At 29.8% G+C, this 12,885-nt stretch overlaps 2 protein-coding genes across 2 annotated transcripts; both read left to right on the plus strand.

The window, feature by feature from the left end:
- The first annotated feature begins 5,917 nt into the window (after positions 1–5,917).
- On the plus strand, positions 5,918–7,401 carry LOC123291509 (odorant receptor Or2-like). The gene is made up of 3 exons (XM_044871817.1): positions 5,918–6,088; positions 6,413–6,673; positions 7,336–7,401. The coding sequence occupies exons 1-3, from the start codon at positions 5,918–5,920 to the stop codon at positions 7,399–7,401; spliced, it is 498 nt and encodes a 165-aa protein (XP_044727752.1).
- A 1,607-nt stretch (positions 7,402–9,008) lies between these two features.
- LOC123292144 (elongin-B) lies at positions 9,009–11,293 on the plus strand. The gene is made up of 4 exons (XM_044872701.1): positions 9,009–9,167; positions 9,272–9,365; positions 9,437–9,581; positions 10,965–11,293. The coding sequence occupies exons 1-4, from the start codon at positions 9,165–9,167 to the stop codon at positions 11,074–11,076; spliced, it is 354 nt and encodes a 117-aa protein (XP_044728636.1). The 5' UTR covers positions 9,009–9,164; the 3' UTR covers positions 11,077–11,293.
- The last annotated feature ends 1,592 nt before the right edge of the window (positions 11,294–12,885 follow it).

Here is a 12,885-nt window from a genome sequence, read left to right on the forward strand (position 1 = left end):
TTATATATGTTCAAATTTTTTGAACAAAGTTTCAGTTACAAATATTTTAAATATAGCGATATTGTCATTACTATTTTATAAGTTTCAATGTTAGTAAAATGGCAATTTTTGAATGAATTACGAATAATTTTAAAGAACAAGAATAAAAATCGAATTAATTATAAATAATGCCCTTATTGCCAGTCATAAAAGGAGTACTAAAACAGCATTCACCAAATAAACAACGATTTGTCTAAACAAATAGAAAATCTACAGACGCTAAATTGGCGTAGATCGTAAGTAAAGCCCAGGATCCATAGACGATAAAGAAAATGTTCTTTGCTCAAATCTAGGTATAGAAGTAGCTTTTGACAACACAGAGAATATAATTTTAGAAGCTGTGTAGTATATCGGCATAGAAAACTCCATTGCTAAGTGGATAGACTCAATGCTTTTTTAGAGAAACATAAAGCTTCACTTAAATAATGTCATATCACAACGAAAGTCACGAGAGATTGCCCGCAAGAAGGAGCATTGTCACCAGTACTGTGGTATCTAGCAGACGATACATTAATTGCAGCCGATTAATGATTTGCTAGGATATGCTGATGACATAGCCATCATTATCAGAGGTGAAGTGAGAAAGCACCTCTTCTGCTCACATAATGCGGTGAATATGGTCGATCGATGGTTTAAGCAGTGTAAACTTTCAGTAAATATAGACAAAACCATTACTGTATCATTCACCTAATGGAGACTAAAGTGAACCCCATTATACGCGTCAGTTAAATATCTAGGAGTAAATCTAGATGCTAAACTCACCGGAACTCGTCATATCGACAAAGAAGTACAAAGAGCGATAGCAATCCTGTAGGCAAGTCGCAAATTCTCAGAAAGAGAGTGGGGATAAATCAAAACACTAAAATCATTCTGGTTCGAAAGTTTACTTGAAGTTTTTTCTCAAAAGTTGACTAGAATTTTCCACACAAATCGTTCAATGCAAAAATGCTTAACAAACAATTCATTTTTTTTATTCTTCTCAACCGGATTATAAAAGCAGAGATATTCAAGAAAACGTCACCAAAGAAATGAATGTAGAAATAAAAACCACGTGCAGAAGGTCACGCGGATCGTTCCGGTACCGGAAAACTCCTATTTCTGCGTATCTTTTACATCAAAAGAAACCTATATAAATAATTATCCATTTGCAACAACTTTTCTAGTTCAATATCAAAATTCGCTACATTTTTCCAACTATTAAGAATTGAATCATAGAAAACAAAAAAAATTTTGAAAATTGTGTCAAAAAAATGGGTGTGTGCCATCATAGGTCTATCAAACTCAAAATTTTTACAAAACATAAATTTTTTCGTAAATCAAAAATGTCACACATGATAAGATCTATCACATTCATTTATAACAAAATATAAGGAAAAAGTAGTTTAATCAGTCATTTATTTTTAGTCATGATCGCATGATTGATTACTTGGAGGCCAATCAAATTATAAGCTTAGAAAGGTTCGGGCTCGGGTCTTCTTCATTAGCGACCGCAGAGATTTATACATTATTTGCATGTTTAGACAAAAATGAGTTATTATTTATACAATTAATTCATTGTTTTTAATAAATTTAAAGAGAAATATTTGGGATTATTAAGGATTTCTGAGTGAGTATGGGTTTGGGTTGATTTTTGTAATCAGATGGATATGGCTCATGTTTGTATGTCCAATTCGTAGTCTAATGATGGTACCTACAATATTCCTGTAATACAGCATTGTTTTTTCCATATTTCGAAATTGTGAGTGCAAATGTTTGATTCGTATGACTATGAATATTCGTCGAAAATCGTGAACTATTTTTTTTAAATTTTATCATCAAAATTATCAGAAATATTTTCTTTAAATTAAAAATATGTAAAGTACAAGGTTTAATATAGATTACACGTGAAGTAATTAACATATCTTTAATGAAATATCATTCAATTTTCTATTCAACTTATATTATTTTTCTATGGGCTGTTCTATACCTTAATGTTGCAATAGAAACAATCTATCAAATTATATGCACTAAGAATTAAGACACTGAATTTTAAATACGTTGAAAGCTGCCAATGTGACCTGAAGCGAAACGTCCTGACGAAGGAGCAATCGGGACTGATGAACAGGATATGTAGGATGGACCTCCTTATAGTCCAAAGGCTAGCTGACAAGATGACGTTTGGTTAGTTGATTGATGATTGCTTGGGATGAAGCCTATGATAGTATAACCAAGAGAAGATGGTATTTAATACGTGCAACTACCCCCCCCCTCCCCGTTGGGCAAAACAATGCTTCCGGATCACAAACTCAGAATTATAGTCTGAATAGTTTTACATTACAACCAAAAAATCAAATCTCTTCTCTTTATACATGTAATCAGTACATATTTTTAATCATTAGTAGATTAATAAAATTAAAATGATAATTAATTAATCAATCACTTTGATTATTCCAATTTTTTTCAACAAACTTGTGCAATCATAATAATATGAAACGTAACAGTATTTAAAAATTTTCCCAATTTATTACCCAAAGTACATGAGACCCTGTTCTTCAATCTTTCGACTCTTTTCGACACTAAGTTAAAAATTATGACGCCACTGAAAAATAATCGTTTACGTTTTCGAAATCTATGTTCTCTGAAACCTAAAACTTTAAAATTTGATGGGTGGTCCAAATTTGTTTTCGTGATTCGATTTCCATTTATCGTATTTTGCAAAAACTTGCATAGAAATGAAAAACGTATACTTTTAAAAGAAGTATGAGTACTTACAATATTTGGCTTGCGCCTAGTACAGTGATGGACATTTGCAGTTATACCCAATAATTTAGGTGTCATAAATGTCAAAATAATTGTTAATAATAAATTTATTATATTGATTATTTGTTTGATTCAAATTAAAATTTTACAACTTCATTTTTCGTATACATGATGTTTACTAAAATACCTTGAAAAAAATTGATATTGTTTTAACTTTATTCTCGAAACAGGATTACTAAAAAATTGTACCCAGTGTATTGACCTGACAAGTTACCCTGTGCTGAATATTATCTCTTTGCGATACTTCGCTTGAGAGTGTCCGAGGGAAACTTTAAGACACAGAATTGTCCCGTTTTCAGCTAAGTATTCACAATACATTTGGAGTACGTGTTGTGCAACGATGGAAGCCGCTGCACACGAAAAGGATTTCAAGAAGTCATTTTCCAAGATGATGGCGAAATAGTTAGTTTCCCGAATACGCAAAATCTCTATTTAATGTCTCTAAACAACCCCCGATTAAATCAATGAATAGAAAAATCTAGTGTCAGAAATTTTGGGTCACCCCTCTAAGATTTACGTAAGTGCACTGGACCAGCATTATTTCATCTGTTGAGTGGGCTTGAGAATTGAAAGTTGGCAACACTGATCATAGAGTGAATTCGACAGTAAGGCGTCTTTCCCATTAAACGTCTTGTATATTGTTAACGAACCTTATATAAACCATGATATTATTGTTAATTATTCTTTTTATCCATGTCAATAAAAGGTTGCTTGAAGCATTAACTTGAGGCATTATTATGTTCGGTATAAAAAATATTCATTTTCGTTGGCATATAACTTTTTTTAAAGTTGTTGGAGTATCATTATATGAATTTGAATTAAAACCATGGTTCATAATGTATTCCATAGTCATGTTAACATTTTTGGTATATAGTTCAACAATACTGGCTTCATACGATTTATACAAGTTTTGGACAAGCGACATTAATGTTTTTGCTAATATTTTGGGATATCAAATGACTCATATTTTAGGTAGATATCACTTATTAGGTTCACTCTACTATATTTTTATGTTGTATATGTTGCAGCAAATTAGCATAACGTGTTTATTTCCCTACAGTATTGCAGAAAAGTTTTGGTTACATGCACGGTACATATACATATGAACCAAATACATGTTTTGTGGTCAAGTTATGTGTTATTTTTAGCTTTACAACACCACGCAACTATAAAATATATTATATTTTGTGTGCAAGTGCTGCTTATAAATTTGATAATATAGATATCTCTCGTCAATCATCAATACTCTAACTATAATCTTCTCTGTTCATCAAATGATGGATGTTCGATGAACTCATAATTAAATTAAAATTTTGTTTTAATATCATCGACAACCTTATATTTTTATGGTATTATTATAAACTACAAGATTGTTTAAATATTTTAGATAGTTTTTTATCACACTCACAGATTTTTTGATATAGAAATATCGAATTGAAAAGGATAACCTATATGATTCACCATTTTTACAGCGGCTAATACAACATTCATTATACTAGACTATGCAACTACTTGTCTAAAACGCTATTGTTCCATGTCAATTGCCTAGATGTTTGATTGAATGGCTGAATATATTTCAGGCTGCCAGTTAAAGGGCGCCGTTTAGTAAAAAGGTTAGGTAGTTAAGTTCCGAAATCGAATGCGCATTAAGCCACCTATTTCTTCTGATCAAACCCACAGATTTCGAACAAAGATATCCTTGTCATGTTTCCGTTTTAGGGTAATCACATATACATTTTGAGTATTTTTGGAAAATTTAAATCGAAATAAAGTTATTTGAACAAAATCGTTCAACTGCTGATCTATACTTCCATTCATATTTTTAGGTGTTGCTAAAGTAACAATGCTTTTAATATATCGCAAGAAATTAATGTATATATTGCAACAATTTGAGATTAGTCCGTTTACTTGTGATATAGAAAGAGGTGGTGAATGGGAAAACGATATGTTAAATAACGTCAAACGAAATTATAATTTTCAGGTAAAATAACAATTTAGCCGTTGAGAACTATTGATCTTTTGTCTAAAGACAATCATGGTTACATCAAGGCTGGTTTTCATATCCACATTTTTAAATTTTCAGACATTTTTATGTTACTTCATGAGTGGTTCTGTAACATCTAGTGGTATTTTAGATGGCATATTAACTCGTATAGGCAAAGCGCCAAATGAATGGTATATGCCATTTATACCATATGGATTGATTAATCCTGTAAATGCAACAAGCCCTCAATTCGAAATAATGTATGTGTATCAATCGATATGTATAACAACTTATGGATTTTTTATCAATACAATTGATTGTTTTATTGCTGGTATGTTTGCGTATTTGGCAACGCAATTGATTATCTTACAAAAATCATTAAAGAATACATTGAAACGTAGCAAAATTATGGAAATGGTAAGTTTCAGTATGTTTTAATACAACTGTCAAACTAGTTGGAAATATCCTTATCGCAACAACACGTCCTAGTTGTTAAAATTCGACCTTAAATAAAATAAATAAAAATAAAAATATATAGTGTAACAAAAAAAACGACACCTATGTAATAACAATTAAAGCTGTATAATTAATTGATTCTGATCTTTGGTTACTTCTGATTGTTATTCATAGATGGCTAGTTATATAAAATTTAAAATCATAAAATTTATTTATTTACAATTTTATAATAATAATTAATAAGAAAATATCTATTGTAACACAATTTCTATTATGTCATAAATGTGAAAGTGAGTTTGTTTGTTTGTTACGCTTCAACGCAATAACTACTCAATAAATTTTAATGAAACTTTACAATAATATAGGTCATCCATCAGATATCAGATATCACATGAGCTTTTATTTATTGTAGGTTTGTTCATTATGTAATTTGTATATCATATCTGTTATAAAGTTGCCTATAAATAAAAATAAAGTAAATTACTGTTGATATCTATCACTGTTTTTAGACACGGATACCGCGCTGCGGCATTCCGAAAATATAATATGTAATTAGGATAATATGGTATTTTTTAGAAAAATTTGAATCCTGATAAAAAAATAATAATATCAAATGAACAAAATGATAATTTGGATCCGATGTCAATAAAACCAACATACTTAGAAAAAAGTTTAGAGGAATCAATCAATCATCATATAAAAATACTAAATATTTGCACAGAATTGGAACAAATTATTCATTTAATGGTGCTAATTGTATTTTTAGGCAGTGTTATTTTACTTTGTTTTTTACTCTTTCAAACGTCCATGGTAAGTAAATGACTTATACACACATTATTATGAGGTCCAGATTTATCTGTCGGATTCTTTAGAAAATGAAAAAACAGTCATTTAAGTGTCGACTGCAAAGAAATTGGAGTTAAAATCATCAAATATTACAAAATCCTTGTATTTCCCTTTCCAGGTAGGCCATATTCTAATTTTCCCAAAATTACCTCCAAATTCTCAAAAAAAAATAGTAATAACGTTACTTAGTTAATTTTTAGGGTCACTGAATCCCAATTTTGAGTCAGAAAGAGTTCTGAAAGCCAGTTATTATGAAAACAACTCAAGTTTCGTTTATTTTAATTGCAGACACCAATTGCAAGTATAAAATTTTTACAAAGTGCATCTTACTGTTTTACAATTACCGTTCAAATATTCTTATATTGTTGGTGGGGCAATGAAGTTAGCGTACAAAGTGAAAAAGTAGCAGAATCAATCAGCGAAATTAACTATGTTGGAACAACAACAAAATTTCAAAAATCATTAATATTTATCATGAAACGTGCCCAAAAGCCAATTGTTTTTACCGCTGGCAAATTCTCTGCATTATCTGTGGAAACTTATAGTGCGGTAATCTAAATTTTAAATATTTTAAGCTAATTTTTTAACAAAAAACCTCGTTCAAATTCGATGTAATCTGCATTTCGGTCAAACTTTTTCAAATTTTTTTAGGTTTAAGTCATTCTAAATAAAAGTTCCCCTGGTCACAAGTCATGAAAATGACAGGATTTCATGTTATAACTAAATTAAAGTTGGAAAATGTACTTATTTTTATAATATATGCCTATATGTGTATAGGCAACTACATATACAGATATGTATAACTACATGCATATGTTATTTTAATGTAAGGGTGTTTTATGATATATGCATATGTGTATAGGCAACTACATATACAGATATGTATAACTACATGCATATGTTTTTTAATGTAAGGGTGTTGTTTTTTAATTCTTTTTTTTTTTTTTTGAAGAATTTGTTACGAAATTCAAAGAAGAAGCAGTGTTAAATATTCAGTGGATCAATAATATTAAGTGTTAAGATATTTTCATGACTTATGATCATGGAAACTTTTATTCAGAATGACTTAAACTATCATTTTCCAAAATTTAAAAAAGTTTGATCGAAATTCAGATTACATCTAATTTGTGCGAGGTCCAAATTTATCTTATTATTAATTATTTTTATGTAACAAATTTTATCGTATTTAAATTGTACTTACTTATTTGCAGATAATTCGTGGATCATTTTCTTACTATACAATCTTACATCGAATGAACGACCCTGAAAATTTATAATTTTAAAATTCACCTCTCGAATTCGACAAATTCGTATTCAAGTCAATAGAAATACGTCCAGTTCAATGTTTGTGAAAATCATAAACATTTCATTTATTTAGAATTTATTCCACTAACGAGTTGTATTGAAAACCTACAGTGTACTTCACTTAACTTAATTATGGTTCAGTAAACTTCAACAATCAGACAATTAGGTGCATTTGTGAGGGTATTGTGTAGAATGGGGTATAGCCCCGGTAAATATATTTTTCTTTTCGCAGAAGTTTTGTTGTTGAGATTGTTCTGTTTAGAAATACTGTTGTAATAAAAATATTTCATTTGTAGAAAATTTATTGCTGTATCAAGTGTAATCTGACTCAAACTGTTTATAATTAATAATTTTTATGTATTTTCAAAATATAGTCCCAGCAAAATCCGTCATTGAGCATGCTTAAATTTCGAATGAAAATTTTTTGCAGGTTCCCGTTTAAAACATGCCCTAGAAATAAAAACAAAAGAGTTTATACAACTAGAGAACGCCAGGGCCCAAATACTTGTGTTATGATGAATGAGAGGGATCCCTCGCGTTCTCTAACTGTATTATTCTATGGTTTCCCCAATAATATAAACAATATATAGCCAATAAAACAAAACATGTATATTAGACAAGAATAATTCCGAAAATTTTACAGCCGACGAGCTTGCCAGAAATGGCACGATGCTGCCGGACACAAGCATCAATAAATACCCGGGAGTTCCATTTGCGAACTGCAAGTTACTCCTGAAAGAGGATATTCTGAAAAAGGCCAATCGTAGATGGAAGGAAGAACGTACTTGTGGTACTACAAGACAGATATGGTCTGAGTACAATCGCAGGCGTTCCGAAGTGCTCATATCACTTCCAAGGGCCTCTGAGCGCAAAGTTGTTGCGGCTATCACAGGACACTGGCTGGGCGGCAAGCATGCTGAACGCTTAGGCCTGGCAGTGTATCACGACTACTGCAGGAGCTGTCACAGTGGTGACGAGGAGAAGACAATGTCTCATCTTCTCTGTCACTGCCCAGCTCTTGTCATGAGGAGATGGACTTACTTGAATCAACCTCTCTTTGACGACCTCTCCGACCTAAAGTCAGGCGACGTCAAAGCCCTCCTGCTGTTCTTAAACAGCTCCAAATGGTTCATGGAGTAGTGGCCGGGGATGGGCCAACTCATTTACGGTATCACAACGAACCCTATGGTCTAAGTGTGTCCCACCCTAGGACAGCCACTCTAACCTAACTTAACCTAACGTAGCAGATCTCTCGCGTTCTCTATGTATATAAACTCTCTGATAAAAACCGCCAAAAATTATGACGTTAGAAGTATGGAAAAATCACCACATCTATAGAATGAGAAGCCAAAGTATAAAAATTATAAGTTTTTTAACAATGAAAATTTTAACTTAAAAACTTAAGTGTTTTTAAAAATATTTGAGTATACAATTATTATTTAAAAAGTTTTTTTCAAAATTCGTCATAAACATAATGAAAAAGTAAAAATAAATACTAATATTACTAGATATTACTACATTTTGTGTCTTTTTTTATCTCGTCTATTGGATATTTGATAGCATTTCAAAAAGGATGACATCTGCAAGAATAATTCCGAAAATCTTACATACATACACCACACATATTTGCTTCTTTAAGGTCAATTCTGTTGTAAATTTTACTTAGAATTTCTATTTTTTCTTTTAACAAAAGCAGTATCCGCTAATTAAGCGGACAATTAAATAATTGTTCAAAATGGTAAATACATTTTTTATTCAATTAAATCTATATAAACAACAAACGAATCAAAACAAACTAACCTACAAATTTAATACATAAAAAAAACCTTTTTTCTATTTTAGGATGTATTTTTAATGATAAGGCGAAAAAAGTTAACAATATTTACCGATGCAAAGGATACAACGACTGTTGGCGAATTAAAGCAAATGATCGAAGGTTCTTAAATTTTTTATTTTGATATCGTGTATTTTAAGGGTAATTTTTGTATGTACTTTTTTTTTGCTTAGGAATTATAAAAGTTATACCCGCAAGACAGCAGTTATACAATAAGGATAATCAAGTTATGAGTGATGAGAAAACTTTACAAGACTATGGATTAACTTCAGCTACGGCTAAAGCTCAATGTCCCGCTTTAGTTGGATTAGCTTTAAAGTAAGAATTTTGTTTTTTATTCTCAATTGTGTAGAACTGTGTTAGCCAAATTATAATATTTTTTAATTTTTTGTAAGTATCTTGAGGATAGTTGATATATAAATAGAAATTTTTCTTATTGATCGCTCATATCTACCCGATTTCATTCGTAAGAAAGCTTTGGGAGTTATTAATTGTGTTAAGACTTATATTAGCCATTTGGGGGAGTATATGATGACTGCGGTGCCACGATTTGAAGATGAAATATGGTTAAACATAGTAAAACAAATCAAAAATGAAGTGTACCAATTTTCGAGTTTCGGCTTAGTTTTCGAGTAATCGATTCTTAAAGTCTACATATGAAATAGGGAATATTCATGAAATTTAAATTTGGTTCAAATATTTTTCTTCCGTAACTTTAATGACTGGACATTTCAACTAAACCATTATTTTAGTAATTAATATCTTTTTAATTACTTTAAATTAATTAATAAAAGTACAAATTCAGTGAGGGCATTTAAAAATTTCTAAAACGGAAATTCAATTTTTTATACGGGCGTGACATCAAAGTACGGGCTTATAAAATTTGTTGACATACTGTATGATATTAATTACTTACATTTTATATGGTATTTCATTAAATTATACCATTCTACGGCTTTTCATTAGAAAACTTAATAATAACGAGTGTAAATTCTGTGTTGTAAATTCATTTTTTTAAAGTGTAAATTATACATTGAACTGTCACTAATTGACAGTTCACGTACTTATACGTCATCAACAGAGAGCGCCAAAAAACTAGGTTTAAATATCTCAAAATTATAAAGTATTTTAAATATTTTTTTACATTAAATACAGCATTTTTAAGCAGTATTTATATTTTTTACTTTGTTATAACGGTGTAAATAATGAATTAAAAATATTATACCTTTACTTTTGTATAACAAGGTATAACAAAGTTATACCTATAATCTATTCAATCAAAAAATCGGTATTCACATAGTGAGCGTGATTCCTTAAGTGGGCGTGAAAACTAATCATCTCTAAGCTGATTATTTTTCACGCCCAACTAAGTAAAAAAATGCGTCATTACGTGTCAATATCGGGGAAATGTGTTTTTTCTGTATATTTTCACGGTAAGCAAGGAAATTGTCTCCTTTTAAACGATTGTATATAACAGTTCTTTAAATTGAATTTTATATTATATCACTCGGCTAGGCGTAGTTAAATGACCATTGCCAAGGTCACTCTTAATAGCTGTTGTCGGAAAAATAAAGTTTTTTCTCTGCTGAATAGAGTTTTTTCGCTTCTAAAACCAATAAAAACGAATTCATAATCTTCGGTAATATGTGACTGTGTACCGAGTTAAAGTATTAAAACATTTTCTTATTTTTGTATTTTTAGACAAGAAACTGGCGATTTTGAACCATTAGAATTGACCCCATATTCAGCACCACCAGATCTACCAGATGTTATGAAAGCACAAGACGCAAACGGTCAGGAAACATCCTCTTGAATATTTACGTCCATTCAGCAATATTTTTGCTTTTATACATTTACTTTTTGGCTTATTTATCAAAAAAAATAAACAAAAAAAATTATGAAAATCTAAATAGCTTCATTAAACCAATTCATTTTATCACTAACGTAAAAATATTGTCAAAGTTTCATCATTCGAATTTGCTTATAGAATTTAACATATTTTTTACATATTAATGAGCGATTTTCAAATCGAAATTTTGATAAATGGCCAAATAAAATTAATTCAAATAATTATGTTTTGGAATAAATTAATAATTAATGTTAAATAGTAAAAAACAAAATGCAGTTCTTAATAAAAAATAATTACTTTCACATTATGTTACCATATTTTCCAAAAACAAAACCAAAATAAGTCGCTCATTTTTTCATAATATAATTACTGCCCACATAATTTTAATATTCATAAAAATTCAACGAAAAACTTTATTTTTTAAAACGGGATGTTTTCGCTCTTTCAAATAAACAAAAAAAAAGGCTCTTAAATGTAGATTTTTTCAAGTTTACTAATAAAACTAATTATATATCTTCTTTTTTTTTTTTAAATATATAAATTACAAGATTATTTCATTTCGTTATATCATTGTAAAAAAATTTTAACTCAGTCTCTGGTTATTGTCGGTTGTCTTATCTTACTGAAGAAATTGTAACTTAGATAGGCTGATAAGATATATAAGAAAACTAATCAACGCAGAATTTTAAAGAAACTCAAATTTAATGTAGAAAAATAAGTGAAAATAATAATATTCATTGGTTTATTCAAATAATGTTTATGGTTCCACGCATGAATAAGGTGTAAATCGCCCATTTTCGAACAATCATCTATCAGAAGTCCCAATCCACTTCAGAAACAAGATTAAATTATACTTAGAAGTTCTAAATTGGGAAGCATGCCTCGTATTATAGTCATGATTATAGTTATTTCTATACATTGTGTTTAAATAGAGCCCTCTATCGACAGTAACGTTCTGGGCGGTATCATTTTTATAGAAATGTAGTGTAATGATTCTATCGATTCTGAGGTCAGAATAAACAATGACTTTCGAGAATGTAACGGTGCCATAAACATAATTTTAAGGACGCGAGTTAACAAACGACTCTTTGTGCGATTTGCAAACTTTTTTTGTAAGTCTCTTCATAGTGAAACGGTACCACAAATTGACCATTTAAAAAATATTGAATATTTTTAAAATTTGCTGATCTGTTTTGAAAAGTTTTAATTTTAAACCCAAGACTGCGCTTTAGACTGTTTCCATATAACATTTCTATACAGGTCTTTTCATCGATTTGCTTTTGTTTCGGACAGTTGTCAAAAAACTATTCAACTAATATGTGATATGTCTTCACTTGATTGACAACTATCCGAAACAAAAAAGAATCATTTTTTAAATGAAAAGCCTTATTCAATCTTCTTAAAATCTATAGAAATTACAATTTTTATTTAGACTATTTAAGAAGGTACAAAATAAAAAGATTTAAAATATCGAGGTAGAAAAAGACTAAGAGGTTCGTAAGCAGTTTAAAGTGTGAACTTTTTACCAGTTCATACAATTTTCTGCGCGTTTTAAATTATGTGATAAAAAATTTTGAATACGAAATGAAATAATTTAGAAGCATTTAACTGTAACAAAACTTACCTTTTATTTTAGGTGAAATAAGTTAAATATTTTTTAAAAACTTCTATATGAGTTAGAATATTTTTTTAAATGCCTTAATCGTAATTTAAAAAAAATTAAAGTATTTTCAAGTCAAATTGTTATTGTGTACAGAGAGTTGGTTCGGTCTG

The sequence above is a fragment of the Chrysoperla carnea genome, chromosome 2 (assembly GCF_905475395.1).
Source record: "Chrysoperla carnea chromosome 2, inChrCarn1.1, whole genome shotgun sequence".
NCBI lineage: Eukaryota > Metazoa > Arthropoda > Insecta > Neuroptera > Chrysopidae > Chrysoperla > Chrysoperla carnea.

Excerpts from the sequence above, each read along its gene's own strand:
- LOC123292144 (XM_044872701.1), top strand. Across the intron at positions 9,366-9,436 it reads ATTAAAGCAAATGATCGAAG|GAATTATAAAAGTTATACCC; the intron begins GTTCTTAAATTT and ends TTTTTTGCTTAG. Across the intron at positions 9,582-10,964 it reads TTAGTTGGATTAGCTTTAAA|ACAAGAAACTGGCGATTTTG; the intron begins GTAAGAATTTTG and ends TTGTATTTTTAG.
- LOC123291509 (XM_044871817.1), top strand. The coding sequence starts at position 5,918 with ATGTCAATAAAACCAACATACTTAGAAAAAAGTTTAGAGGAATCAATC. Across the intron at positions 6,089-6,412 it reads TACTCTTTCAAACGTCCATG|ACACCAATTGCAAGTATAAA; the intron begins GTAAGTAAATGA and ends TTTTAATTGCAG. Across the intron at positions 6,674-7,335 it reads CTGTGGAAACTTATAGTGCG|ATAATTCGTGGATCATTTTC; the intron begins GTAATCTAAATT and ends ACTTATTTGCAG.